The sequence below is a fragment of the Chinchilla lanigera genome, unplaced genomic scaffold (assembly GCF_000276665.1).
Source record: "Chinchilla lanigera isolate Chin_1 unplaced genomic scaffold, ChiLan1.0 scaffold00001, whole genome shotgun sequence".
Lineage (NCBI taxonomy): Eukaryota > Metazoa > Chordata > Mammalia > Rodentia > Chinchillidae > Chinchilla > Chinchilla lanigera.
In genome coordinates this window covers 9,793,804-9,809,142 of record NW_004955402.1, presented here as the reverse complement: position 1 = coordinate 9,809,142, position 15,339 = coordinate 9,793,804, and the positions used below count along the sequence as shown (strand labels likewise).

The 15,339-nt window shown below is 36.4% G+C and overlaps 1 protein-coding gene across 1 annotated transcript in view; it reads left to right on the top strand.

The window, feature by feature from the left end:
* Rock1 (Rho-associated, coiled-coil containing protein kinase 1) overlaps positions 1-15,339 on the top strand; it is a gene marked incomplete at its 5' end in the record, with an annotated part of 112,217 nt that overhangs the window by 55,175 nt on the left and 41,703 nt on the right. Inside the window, 5 exon segments of the mRNA XM_005372684.2 lie at positions 2,960-3,048; positions 5,184-5,232; positions 9,580-9,715; positions 11,180-11,271; positions 11,374-11,620. Of these exon segments, the coding sequence (XP_005372741.1) occupies positions 2,960-3,048; positions 5,184-5,232; positions 9,580-9,715; positions 11,180-11,271; positions 11,374-11,620 (613 nt within the window).

The window sequence follows — 15,339 nt, the reverse complement described above, 5'->3', positions numbered from 1 at the left end:
CTTGCACTTGCCAGGCAGGCGCTTTTGCCGCTGAGCTAAATCCCCAGCCCCCAGAAAATAGATCTTTAAGACTTCTTGAAAGAAGTTGGAGAAATGAAGAATAGCCAACATAATCAACATTATTTAATTTGTTCACTGAGAAGTAAATTACTATACTAATTTTAGTTGTGAGTTATTTCTTGTGTTCATGAGACAGATTTTTGAGTTTGAGTGAAGTAGGACTTTTGTGGAAAAAAGTTAGTAGTAATTATCTGGCCATTCTTAGAACATTCTTTACTGTAATGTGTATGTATTAAGTAAGGAGCAGAAGAGTAACAACCACATTTTAAAAGCTGATCCAGTTATTCTCTTTCTGTCTGATATATTTTACTTCTAAATGTAAGAGAACCATATGATAAAAAGAGAAAGTGAAAAAAAGGCAGCTTTTTAAAGTTTTCCATCCCAAAGAGCTCTTTGGCAAGTTATATGACTACAAAGGCTCAGAAATCATTAAAATAAAAGCACTTTAATCTAGGAAAGGTAACAATAAAGTCTTGCTATAACACAAGCTCTTACCCTATTGTCTATAGGATTAAAGAAAGGTATGTTAGAACTTCAAAAATATTGGGCCAGGTGTGGTGGCGTATGCCTATAATCTCAGCACTCTGGAGGCTGAGGCGGGAGGATTGCTGAATTCAAGGCCAGCCCATGCTACACAGCAAAACACTATCTCAAAAAAACAAAATTTTTAATATATATAAATATGGTGTTTTCTTTGGACTGATTTTGATGATCTTTTAAACTTCTGTCTGTGACTACTGCCTTTTATCATTTGCTCTGTTAACACAAGGGAAGATCACTGTTTGCATTGAACTAAGACTGCAGTAAAATCAGCTAATTTAATTTTTCAACTCTTCCTTGAGTAAGATGGTGGAAGTCTTTCACCTGAGATACTAATGAGCAACTTTGTAATTGAAAATAGAGTGAATAATTTTCATCTTTATTCTTTCCGGTATTTGACAAGGACTAGTCCTTGTTTTTCTTCTTTGCTGCATTTGACGCTATTCTCTTGTGTTTGGAAGTAACTTTTATAATTCTTTTATGTTCCCATTATTTCCTTCTTGCCTCTTTAAATTTTTTCAGTCCTCTTTTTGCAGTCTAATTCCTGTGGTCACTAAGTTATTAAATGTTTTCCAAAGTTGTGTTCTCATCTCTGCTCATTCCTATAGGTAATTTTATGCATGTCTAACCTGTTCCTTTGAGCTCCACAATCTGAATCTCTTCCTGGATGCATAGATTACGCCAAAGCTAAACTCACAATTTTCATTTCTCCATACTGTACCCAGCAATAATTTGTTTCTTGTCCTTCATAATGGTACTATATCTGTTACTTCTTATCTAATCATTTTCCAGGACATCGATTCTACCTTCTAATTGTCAGATTCACCCATTTCCTTCTCTTCATGCTGATAGCCTCTGCTCTATATGAGATTTATATACTGTCTTATCTGCACTGTTTCAGTAGGCTCTGAGCTGGTCGCTCTTCTAGAGTTTCACCGTCACTGTAACCTATTCATCTTATTATTCATGTACTGTTTCTGAGATGACAGTATTGTCACAAGTTTTTTTTTCCAGTCAGATTTTATTGGTACATTTTAGATATACATAATGATCACATTCATCATAGAGAATTTGTACTTGTACCTGATATAACTTGTTTGTTTTTCTCCTATTCCCCTACCCTCCCTTTAACTCCTCATCCCATTTACAAAAGCTTTGTTTCCATTTTTTCCTTTTTTTTTTCTTTTTTTCTTTTTGGTGGCAGGGTCTCTCTATGTAGTTCAGCCTGGCCCTAAAATCACTTTGCAGTCTAGGCTGGCCTCAAACTTGCAGTAATCCTCCTGCCCCAGCCTCCTGAGTGCTGGAATTACAGGCATGCACCACCACACCTGGCCATTTTTTCCTTTTCTCTCTTTCTCTTTTTCTTTCTTTTTTACTTTTCTTTTCTTTCCTTTCCCCCTGCTCCCCATCCCTTGTTCCCCTCTCCATTTGAACATTTTCTTCCTGTTTCACAATACCTATTACACATTTTGGTCCTTATTTGTACTTTCAATTTCTCACACCAGAGAAACGATGAAGTCACATATTTCTTATATGTAACATCCCCAGCTGTTGTTTTTAGTGTGTTAATGGTCCCATTTACCTTTTCAGGTGAGATCTGAAGGTTTGAGTCCCTCTATTATATTCTGTAATCTGCTATCCTTTCTTTCTCCACATTTCCCAAGTATTTTCTTTTGCCTCTTTATACTGCACTGTTCATTCTAGTGAAAATGCCCTCTTTTGACCACCTTTGGTAGGTACATTTCTCTCTTCTTGTAGACCTTTCTTCAAGCATCACATACTCCTGGCAGAATTAGAATTGACCCTCTCTCACCTTTAGGACATACGGCGTACAGTTTCATCGCCCCTCACTGTGTTAAATCTGTGCAGGTATTTGGGTTACTTTTGGTGTGTGAGGCAGAAGGGTCTCAGTGTCAAGCCCAGCCTGGGCAGCCTAGCAGCTTCAAGTTTTAAAAAAACCAAAACCCTGTGTCAGAGTTTAAAAAATCAAATGAAAAGGGCTAGGATGTAGCTCAGTGCAAAGGCTATAGGTTCAATCCTCAGTACCACCAAAAAATTTTTTAACAAGACTATGTATATTAGTGGGGTGCATTGTAACATTTTGATACATGTATTTTAAATCACCTCCTATTTCTTTGTGTCCCCAGATTTAGCTGTTAGCTTCACGAGAACAAGGATAAAAGTGAAGGTTTTATTGTGTTACTGATAACCTAACATGGTGTGTGAGATGGTAGTAAGTGTTACTTGTTAAATTAACAGAAAGATTAATTATCTTCTAAACAGGTATAAAATGGTACAGTAAACTTGTTACTTTAAATTTATGAGTATTAGAATGAAGGTTTTTGTTTTTCAATTAAAGCAGGAAAGTTTGCAAAAAACAATATACAAGCTGGAAGAACAGCTGCATAATGAAATGCAGTTAAAAGATGAAATGGAACAGAAGTGCAGGTGAGAATTTGCTTTTAGAAGTTATATACAATGAATAATTGTAAAGCTTACATTTTATAAACACTTGAAAGTCAATAGACAACATGGGGATATAAACATTGCTACTAATGTACATCCATGAAAAGTATTTTGGCTAGAACTAAAAAGTAATATTTATGTTGGCATTAGTATAGATGTATTTTCCTCAAAATATTTAAAATACAGTTTTTGTTGAGAGTCTTCATTCTTAAACACACTCTGAATGCTTCTAACTCACTTAATTCCATGATTTCCTTAGCTGACTGAAAGGAGGTGATGGGTAGGCTCTTTTATATAAATGTTGAGAAGTTTCTACGTCCAAACAATATTTTAAACAAAATTCAGATTCAAGTGATTGACCAGTGGTAGTGTTAGGAATGGGGATCGATTTGAGGAAGGAAGAAGAGTGGCCAGAGTGACTGGTAATCCTGTGAAGGTGTGTAACCACAAAGACCTGGAATTACAATGAGATGAAAACTTTTTAAATGATATATTGAATTGGTGAATAGCATTTTAAATAAATAATTTTGTAGTGGGGTGTTGCTATTGCTTGCATTTGTTTTCTTTTGAAAAATTAAATGTTTAATAAGAGTGTATCTTTTCCGAAAGGTACATCTTCATGTCCAAAACTAATCTGTCCCATTCTTCATGTCCAAAATTAACCTGTTCCCTTGTTAAGTGGAATAAATCAGACCTGCAAGTTTAAATATTACGATTTCTTTTCTATGAGAAACACAAAGTATAAATAATTTAAAGAGCAAAATAAGAGACAAGATATGAAACAGGAAGATAGATCTTTTGCAAATGAGAAGAGGCCTACAGCATAGAGGAGGGCAGAAAGAAAGGGGAAGTAAAGTGAAGCTCAAGTAAAGCCACTAGCGCTTTGGACCCTTTCTTCCACAAAAAAATTTAGCTGTTTGAAGGTTGTCTTTTTCTGTCCTACTTTTAGTCTCTTCCCCACAAAGGAACTGGAAGAATTTGTGAAGGTTAGAAACAAATTTTGTCTAGAAGTTCACCACCACTACCACATACAGATTAAATTAGGACTGATTCTAGTCTAATTCTCTGCATTCAGATCACTTTAGTTACATTCATTTGTTTATTAAACAGAAATTCTAGTTTGTCAGAGAATGTGCTTGCCAGTAGTACAGTATTGAACAAGCCATTGTCCCTATTCACATGAGCATGTATTGATAAGGACAATAAGTAATTATAAATAAGTGTGGTATCTGGTAAGATGGGGAGAAAATGAAACAGGTGTGTAGCAAGAATACTATACGTCCGAAGATGCCCACACTTGTTTTGTTGGAGATTAGGTAGCACTAGAAGCAGAAGGGTGACTAGGAAATAACTAGGGGAGGAGGATGAGATGTTACGGTAAGAGAATACAAGCACTGTGGAGGACTTGATACAAGAGAACCAGACAGCCATTAAGATCTGAGGGCAAGAAAAGCCTGAGGTGAGGTTGGGAAGCTCAGCAGGGTCTAATTTTTTGTTTGGTTTTTGTTTTGTTCTGTTTTTATGAATTGATCTTGATTTTTGTAATTTAATTTTTAAGAGTACATATCTGTAGTACAGAATGAGTACATCCATCATGGGGAGGTGGTGCATGTAAATAACACCTCTGAATTCTTTTTACTTCCCCTTCCTCTCATTTTCCCCCTCTTCATTTTTTGACCCCCTTCCCATTTGTTAAAGATCTGTCTCCCTGTTTCCTATAATGTCTTTTAATCTTGCTCTTTAAATTATTTGGATTTCTCATATAAGGGAAACCGTGTGATAGTTAAACTTTTATGTCTGATTTGTTTCACTTAACAGGGGAACAGGTTAGTTTTGGACGTGAAGAATGAGGAACTTGAGACATCCACATGAACATGTTACATATACAGTATAGGTTTAAAATTCACAATAATGTCCTAAGGGCAAAGAAAACCAATTGTGATGGTGATAATACTCTTTCAGTTGATCTCACAATTTTTCCCACATTGTCACATGGTGGGCAGAGATCTGTGGCACAAAAATGATTTTAATAAAACCTAAAAAAAAGGAATGTAGGTGTTCAGTTCTGGGCAAGAAATAATAAACATTTTTAATCTGTATTGTTTTTGTTTTTACAGAACTTCAAACATAAAACTAGACAAGATAATGAAAGAATTGGATGAAGAGGTACTGTTTTATTTCCCAAGTGAAAGTTTTCCTGTTTGAGATTTTCCCCCTTTTCAGATTTGTTTCCTGAGAAAGTTGATTGTGAATGCTTAATTAAAACAGAACTAGGAAAGTAAGGGAAGAACTAGGGAAAGCCTCATTTTGGTTAGAGATGAAGGTTCAAGTGGTGCAGATTATACTTCAGGTTTCTTTTGTATAATTTTGTTCTATGACGATGTTCAAACGTTAGCACATAAATGTCAATAATCTCCCGCTGTCACCAGTCTTAGACAGTGTCTCATTATGTTGTCTAGTCTGGCCTCTAACTCATGATCCTCCTCCTGCCCAGTCTCCCCTTGTGCTAGAATTATAGGGTGCTTTTTTTCCTCCTCCATTGAAGGGAGCCTCTTACTATGTTACTAAGGTTAGTCTTGAACTCCCAGGCTTGAACAGTCCTCCCACATCAGCCTCATAGGCGTGCACCATTGTGCCTAAGCCGCTCAGTGGTTCTTTTTTTTTTTTTTTTTTGGTTTTTCTCCAGTACCGGGAACCGAACTCACGACCTTGCACTTGCCAGGCAGGCACTTTCGCTCAGTGGTTCTTGATCCCTGAAAAATAAACAAGGTGCAAGAGAGAAAAACTGAACCTGGAACTACACCAAAAAAGAAAAATAGGGAAGAGAGAAAAATACAATTTAAACACTTTAAAAGGATCAATACTGACATCTCATGTAATCAAGTGGGAAATACATTGACCTTAGAACTATTTGTATTTTCCATGGCTACCGACCAAAAATGTTTGTATTATCAGAGAAACATAGTATGAGTATTTTTGGATTCAGGGAAGAGTTAAGACACAGTACCACAAACTTAATCCATATAAGGAAAACGGAATGAATTGGACTGAAAATTAACAACACTTGCTCTATACGAGACCCTAGTAAAAGAGAAAAAAAAAATGACAGCTTATAAACAGAAAAATAATTTGCAAATTATATGTCTAACACAGAGTTTATACCTAGAGTACTTAATTCTCAAAGCTTATCAATATATAATCCAGTGTAAAAATTGGTAAAATAAGTACCATGGTACCTCTTTTCACGAACTCAGTTTCTCCATGATTCTGGTCACAAACCAAACTGGACCAGAACCAAGTCAGATTTCTCCATAAGGTCAACATTGAAACTAACCATTGAATTTGGTTAGGTTCTCATCCAACTCAGTTTGTGACTAGAATTGTGGAAATAATCAAGTTTGTGAACTGAGGTACCACTGTAATAGAATGGCAAACACGTGAAAAGATGTACGTATCATTCGCCATTTGGCAGTCAGCGAACTCTGTAGCCATTAAATTAGTATAAAATTGTAGTAGTTCCAGAACTGGCAGAATATAGAGAAACTGGATCTTGCGCATTGCATTTGAGGATATAAAATGGTACAGACATCCTGGCAAACCATTTGGCTTTTTTCCTAAAAAGTTAAACATACAGGTCCCACATTAACCAGCAGTTGCACTCTAGGCATTTTCTCAGAAAAATGAAATCTTACATCTTCACAAAAAACTGTATACTACTGTTCATAACAGCTTTACTTACGATAGCACAAAACTGAAAATTACCAAAATGTCCTAGAACAGGTGAGCGGGTGAACACTTTGGTATATGTGTACCACTCAGTGCTAGTCTACTATTGATATAATTCAAATAGATTTTAAATTAAAATGGTAAGGTCTTAGAATTAGAAAGACCTTATTGATCTCTGTCACATTTATAAATCTGACAGCATTTTCCTTAAAAAGTAATTTTTGAAATTAAACAAATTTGGGTATTTTTACTTTAACACTTCAGTCCACTGTACTTTTTTTCTAAAAGTATTTCCTTCGTTACTTTTTTTGTTTTGTTTTTTGTCTTTCTGAGACAAGGTCTCGCTATGCAGTTCAGGCTGGCCTTGAGCTCACTTTGTAGCCCAGGCTGGCCTTGAACGTGCAACAGTCCACCTGCCTCAGCCTCCCCAGTGCTGGAAATACAAGCATGCGCCACCACGCCTGGCCACCTTCATTACTTCTTAATATACATTTGTAAGTAGACGTGGAGGGCATCTTTAAAAAGATACTACTGAGACAGCAGAAACAGACCTGAAGATCAGTGGTACAGATTAGAAGATGCAGACACAACTACAAACACACTCAGCCACTTTATCTTTGACAAAGCAGCCAAACACGTTCAGTGGAAGAAAGATAGGTTTTTTAATAAATGTTGCTAGAAAAACTAGCTTTCTACATGGCTGTCTACAAGCTAGACCTGTGTCTATTACCATGCACTAAAGTCAAAATGGATCAAAGATCTTAATATTAAAACAAATACTAAATCTACTGGAAGAAAAAGTAGGTGGAAATCTTGAAAACATAGGTGTAGGCAGAGAGTTCATGAACAAAACACAAACTGCCCAGGAAATACTTCAAAGAATCAACAACTGAGACCTCATCTTGTTAAAAAGGTTTTGCACATCAAAAGGAATCACCAAAAGCATGAAAAGACAACCCACAGATTGGGAAAAGTTCGTCAGTTGTCCCTCAGATAAAGGACTTCTATCTAGAATACATAAAGAATTGAAAAAAAGACACCCCTCCCCCCAAATTCAAAGACCCACTCCAGAAATGGGCATCTGACGTGAATATACACTTCTCAGATGAAGAAATACAAATGGCAAATAAACATATGAAAAATGTTCAACATCATTGGTCATTCCAGAAATGCAAATTAAAACAACACTGAGTTGCCATCTCACTTCAGAAAGAATGGCTATCATCAAGAGATCAACCCGTAACAAATGCTGGAGGGCTGTGGGGAAAAGGAACACTTCTCCAACTATTGGTGAGAGTGTACATTGGTGAAACCACTGTGGAAATCAGTGTGGAGATTCCTCCAAAAGCTAGGATTACAGGTCCCACTCAACCCAGCTATTCCCCGTCTGGGTATCTTCCCAGAAGAATTAAAAACATCATACCACAGCTATATATGTGCACCCATAGCAGCACAATTTCTAATAGTTAAATCCTGGAAACAACCCAAGTGCCCATCAGCCAAGGAATGGGTAAAAAAAGATGTGACATTTTTATACAGTGGAGTACTACTCTGCCATAAAGAAGGATAAATGTGAGGCTTCCACAGGTAAATAGATGCAACTTGAGACCATACTCATTAGTGAAATAAATGAGACTCACATATGTAAACATTGTGTTATCTCCCTGGTGTGAGAAACTGAAAGAGTAAATATCATCTAAAGTGTACAATAGATATTGTGAAATGGGAAGAAATTGTTAAAAAGAAAAAGGAACTGGGATGGGGGAAAGGGGGAAATAAGGAAAGGAAAAGAGAGGCTGGGGATTTAGCTCAGCGCCACAGCACCTGTCTGGCAAGCGCAAGGCCGTGAGTTCGATCCCTGGTACTGGGAATAAAACAAAAAACAAAAAAACAAAAAACGCAAAGGAAAAGAGAAAAACTGCAAGTTAGTTATATACTATTTAGTGTCTCTTAGTTCACAGAAAAGGAAGGTTTGCATTAATACCAATTGGAGAATTTTTTATGCCTGTATGTTATACTCTGACTACTTTAAAGATAATAATATGCAATGTATTAAGTATTATTATTCACTATCATCTTGTTATGAAATTTTGTTTTATCTTTTTTCTGTTAAAAAAAAGTAGGAAATTTTATTGGGGAAAAGGAATGAGGAATGAGAATACTCCTGAGAGGTAGGAGGGATCCCAGATGTGGGTTGCCCAAATATGTAATTATTACCTGAACGTTTTATAATTCATATATTAGGTTGAAGAGTTTATATCAACCCAAATATTTATAGTATTCTGTGGTTGTCATTAAGCTAATAATATAGCAGCTTTCAATATGAAAAGGTAAGATTCAAAGGATTATATTTTAAGTCTTTGAAGATTTTATCTTCTTAGCTGAAAGAAGGACATTTTTCCTGTCTTAGAAGGCAGTCTCCATTTATTACTAGAAAATTTTCATTATTAGAAGATACTACTATCTGACCTGAAAATAAAAATACATCTAAAGTTTTTGTTTGACTTTTTTTTTGCTTTTTTTGCTTTGTTTTGCTTTATTTTGTTTTGTTTTGTTTTTGTCTTTTTGACACAGGGTCTCGCTATGTAGTTCAGGCTGGCCTTGATCTCATTTTGTAGCCCAGGCTGGCCTTCAACTCACAACAATCCCCCTGCCTCAGCCTCCTGAGTGCTGGGATTACGGTGTACACCACCACTCCCACTGTCTGGCTTTTTTCTTAAGAACAGAATGCCCACTAAAATAAATGACAAATATTAATTGCAATGGTGAACTTTTGTCCAATTTCAGGGGAATCAAAGAAGAAATCTAGAATCTACAGTATCTCAAATTGAGAAGGAAAAAATGTTGTTACAACATAGAATTAATGAATACCAAAGAAAAGTTGAACAGGAAAATGAGAAGAGGAGAAATGTAGAAAATGAAGGTAAATTAGTACTTTTGAAAAATGCTAGCATTTCTAGGCAAATGCCCACCAAATTATACCTCCAGTCCTTAGAATTTGTGTCTCACACTGTCCTCTAGGTCTTTCTCATGAGGCTGTCTTAAATTAGATGCCCATGATAGATTTATTAAGCCCCAGTGTTTCAGATATCTGATGAGCTAAGTAACTCAGATCTCCAGTTAAATTTCTACCATAATAAAGTCAGTAGTAAATAGTATTTAGCTAGAATAGTGACTATTATCATTATGCACAGACTGAATCTCTGGGGAAGATTTAAATACGATACCTAAACCCCAGAGATTCTTATGTACTTGGTATAGACACATGTCCTGGGCTTCAGTATTTTTCATAAGCTCCCCAGGCATTTCTAACAAGTTCCACTTTTAAAATCGCTAAGCCCAAATTTCTCCCCCACCTTTGTCCACAAGGTAAGAATCCTGAGTAGATTCACAAAACCTTCTGAACCCACATTACTCAAGAAATAAATCACAGGCAGAGTTACAAGCCCACCAGGGTGAGGCTTTATTTGAACAGGACCTGTGCTGCAGCCCAGGGATGGGGGGCTGTCACTGCACAAGAGGGAGTCCTCCTGCACTAAGTCCTGGAATTTCATGTTTTGGAACCACTGTTCTAGATACACTTACAGTAATTTTCTGCACTTCTTAACCCATGATTGTACTTCTAATTTATTTACCTGTGTGCATACAATCTTAGATAATTTTTAAATGTATAAACAATATAAATTAACCTATGATGAAATAAATTTTGGTATATCGGGTAGAATATTATGCAGGTTTTTTTTTTTTTTTAAAGGATCTCCATATGTATTGTTGAAAAAGATCTCCAAGATGTGTCTTTTATAAAAACAAACTACAGATCATTTGTATTAAAAACACATACATGTTCTTAATATGCATGTATATTTACATACATAGTATGTGTTACATATATATATACACACACACGTGTGTTTGGCTGAGCATTAGGATATCTGTACATAGACTGTTTTAGGAAGGTTATACAAGAACTAGTCATAGTTGTTGCTGGCCAGAAGAGGCAGTCAAGAAAGAAGACTAGGAGATGGTGTGCATAGAGGAAGACTCTGCCCTCCAGGACCGTTTTTAAAAGACTGAAGTATCCACTTGTACTATTTAAAAACAGACAGTAAAAATAACATTCTAGTACTATACTGACAGATTGATCTTATTAAGGCAATAAAAGGATTTGAGATATTCCAACAGTGGAAACAAATCCGTTTTTGTATTCTGTAGTGTAAATTGTTCCTCTGTTTTTGATGAATTTTAAATGTAAGTACTTCTCTGACAGAATTTAGTTTTGGAATTTAATTTAACCATTATAGTTCAAACATGAATGTCATTTTTTAAAGAGGGATGTTATGGTTCCTCTAATAAAAATTGAATATATATATATTCTCTCATTTTCTAGTCTCTACGTTAAAGGACCAATTGGAAGACTTAAAGAAAGTCAGTCAGAATTCACAGCTTGCTAATGAGAAGCTGGCACAATTACAGAAGCAGGTAAGTTTTTCAAATGAGGTGCCTTTTAAGAAGTTATAATAATTTTTAAAAGTTTGACATATTTTGATTAAGATTCTGTTTTCTTGCTTTTTTTTTAAATAGCTGGAAGAAGCCAATGACTTACTTAGGACAGAATCGGATACGGCTGTAAGATTAAGGAAGAGTCACACAGAAATGAGCAAATCAATTAGTCAGCTAGAGTCCTTGAACAGAGAATTGCAAGAGAGAAACAGAATTTTAGAGAATTCCAAGTCACAATCAGACAAGGATTACTACCAGCTTCAAGCTGTGTTGGAAGCTGAACGGAGAGACAGAGGGCATGATTCTGAGATGATCGGAGAACTTCAAGGTAATTTTTTTTCTTAGTGTAGTAAAGTATACATAGCATTAAATTTCCGTTTTAGTATCTTTCAAGTGCAGAGTTTAGTGGTATTAATTACATTCACAGTGTTGTGTAATCATCACCATCTTCCATCTCCAGAAATCTTTGCATCCCAGACTCAAATTCTGTACCTGTTCATCAGTAATTCGCTGTTCTCCGTCCCCTTGTCCCTGCATAACCACCATGGAAATGGAACCAAGCAGTGTTTATTCTTTATTTTTTCTTTTTAATCTCCATTTTTAATATAATCTTAAGGCAATAAAAAGATTTGAGATATTCCAACAGTGGAAACATCCATTTTTCTATTCTATAGTATAAATTATTCCTCTGTTTTTGATGAATTTTAAATGTAAGTACTTCTCAGACGGAATTTAGCTTTGGAATTTAATTTAACCATTATAGTTCAAACATGAATGTCATTTTTTAAAGAGGGATGTTATGGTTCCTCTAATAAAAATTGAATATATATATATTCTCTCATTTTCTAGTCTCTACGTTAAAGGACCAATTGGAATTTACCATCTTAATCAGTTTTAAATAAAGGGTAATTTTTTTTATCAGTGCCATCATATAGAAAATGACTTCAGTGAAATAGAAATGGTTAGCATTCTTTCTCTGTCAGGATAATGTCTATACTGATATCACATGTAAATTCCTGCACTCTCACAGCAACTCTGAGGCAGGTCGGGTGGATATTTTCTGATTTTTATAGCTATACTAACTGGAAATGTAATGGAAAAACTTAACCCATTTGTGAAATTCTTAAAGTGAGACGAAATGAGGCAGAGGGGATTAGCATTTTAAATCATGAGAAGTCCTCTTGCATTGGCAGTAGCACAATTGCAGAAATAGAGCCCCATTACAATAAAGAGTTAGGTACTTAGGAGAGTTAGGACCAGACACATCAGCAGTCATTGTGAATCTAAAAGACACAGACTGAATATAACTAACAAGGAGTAGCTGGGCCTGCGTGGTAGCGTATACCTATAATCCCAGCACTCAGGAGGCTGAGGCAAGAGGGTCTTTGTGAATTAAGATCAGCCTGAGCTGCATAGTAAGTTCAAAAACAAAACAAAAAAACAAAAACATTGAATAACATTTTAAAATGGTAAATAACAGTGTGTTTTTAAAAGATGTCTGGCTTTACCTACTTCTCACATACCCTGTTTTCTGTTCTGTTAGTGGCAGTAGCCATACTTCCTACTCAGAACAGATACACATGGATGTTGCCAGACCTCTCAGGAAAAAGAGGTCTTTTGGGAGAAGGAGATTGCATTTTAACCTTAGTCACAGATGGGAACATAGTTTGGGTCCCATGGGGTTTGATGATTAGCCATAACTCTGTGGAGAGAGGTCAAGGTCAGTTGTGACTATGGAGACAGAAATTAGGCTCTCCCATTGGTTCACAATTGAAGAGTGTTGCGCAATCTTCCTCCTCAGGCACCAGGCTTAAAATAAAACTATCACCAAGAAAGTAGTCTCTGTGTATTAGGAATGCTTCATACATTTTCTAGGCCCTTTTGTATAGTGTATTAGATGTCTGAAAGTCTCATCTGCCTTCTGTGTCTGTAAACCACAGAGATTAGGTTACTTCTAGAAATTTTCCGGTTCTAAAATTTTATTACCTCCTTGTATGACTTAAGTTTTGAACTGCTTGCTTCCAAGGCAGAGACTGTCCATGTGCTCATCAACAGTAGTTTTGTGGGTTTTTTTGAGACAAGATCTCACCATTTAGTTCAGGCTGGTCTTGCATTGTACCGCATACGGGCCTCAAACTAATGGCAGTCCTCCTGCCTCAGCCTCTCAAGTGCTAGGATTACAGGTGTGCATTATCAAGCTCAGCTCACAGTGGTTTTTTAATAGAATCTATTTTTTAGGTATTAATGAAAGTTAAGAAAATTCATAGCACAATTTGTTAATCTTCTCTGAGTGCTTCTTTTGTGTAGTTTTGAACTTGAATGTAAATCAGACCTCATATGCTCCTTTATTTTTTTATTTTTTTTTTTTGGTTTTTCTCCGGTACCGGGAACTGAACTCACGACCTTGCGCTTGCCAGGCAGGCGCTTTTGCCGCTGAGCTAAATCCCCAGCCCCTCATATGCTCCTTTAAAATGCACACAATTTGGGCCAGGCATGGTGGCGCACACTTGTAATCCTGATACAGAGGAAAGAAACTCCCAACCTGCTAGATGTCCAGAACGAGTTTGTGTTCTTTAAAATCAAAGAATGAATATTAGGAGCAACAGAGGTTAAGAGCAGAATATATTAGGAGAAAGAAAGCTTCTACCCGAGAGACAGAGGGGACCTAGGTGGGTTCCCAAGGAACCTGCCTTTTCTAGGGATTTTTATAGAGCAAATCCATAATATAAGGTGAGTCCAAGGCAAAATGGGAAATCACAGGGTAGGCATGAAGTGGGACAAAACTATGGTAAACTAATAGATTGCAGGTATAATTGCTCAGGTAAAATTGATTAAATCAGGATCAAACAAGGAAGCAAGTCACCTAGCAAGCAGGCATGAAAACAGAACAGGGGCTTTTCCTGTAAAGGGTTCAGTTAGTGACTCTTCCTGACTTTCTCAAGGTGATGGATATCTATTTAGAATATCAGTCTCTGATATTTAACTTTAGGAAGTATGTGAGTGCATTTGTTTCATCTTTTATCTCAAGGTCTGGCCCTCAGAGGAGGTGCCTGTCTCCCCCACAGTTATGCGGTATCCTTTGAGGGCCTAGTCCTGACAGCCTATAATATTTCTGTCTAACTTAGCTGCCTACAACAAACCCAGCACTCAGGAGGCTGAGGCAGGAGGAGTGCTGCAAGTTCAAGGCCAGCCTGGGCTACAAAGTGAATTCAAGGCCAGCCTTATCTTCATAGCAAGACCCTGCCTCAAAAAGACAAAACAAAACAAAAACTGCACACAATTTATGTGAACTCCAGCACAAAAATGTATAGTGTTATTAAAAAAAAAAAAAAACAACACCGCCTTTATGTTAATCTTTAGAGTCCTCAAGACATTTTAATTCCTTCAAATGAAAATTTCTTTCAGTTCAGGATGTGGGGTTTCTGTCAAGAGTTACGATTTTGAATTAAATGTCTGTGTACACTGGTGGGCTTAGTATGTGTGAGAAAGACCTACCAAGCATAATTGGGTCGTAAATGTTTTAGGCTTTGTGGACCTCATATACTCTCTGTTTCATACTTTTTTGTATGTTGTTTTATAACTCTTTAAATATGGGGAACAATGTTAGTTTTAGGTCTTTCTAGACACAGGCTGTGGCCTTGAAGTTTGCCAACACCTGGAGTAGTTTATCAGTTAGACTGCCATTACAGAGAACACAAGTATACAGGGGCCAGGGATATAGCTCAGCAGCGCAGGCGCCTGCCTGGCAAACACAGGGTCCTGAATTCAATTCCGGATACAAAAAAAAAGCAAGTGTCTGAAGGCCATAGAGGGTTAATGAAGATGAATGGGTAGAAGGAGATCCGAATGTCATGGAAGATTGAAAATTTTAACTGAAATGATGTTTTTCATCTGTTAAATTTATCAATGATTCTTTTGATTGAAATACAAAAAATACTTTAAAAATAAACCACTTTTTAAAGCTTTTTAAAAGAAAACTGCCGTATTATTTGGCTGATTTCTTCTTTCACATTTTATGTTGGAAAGTTTCAGACTTTTGTTAAAGTA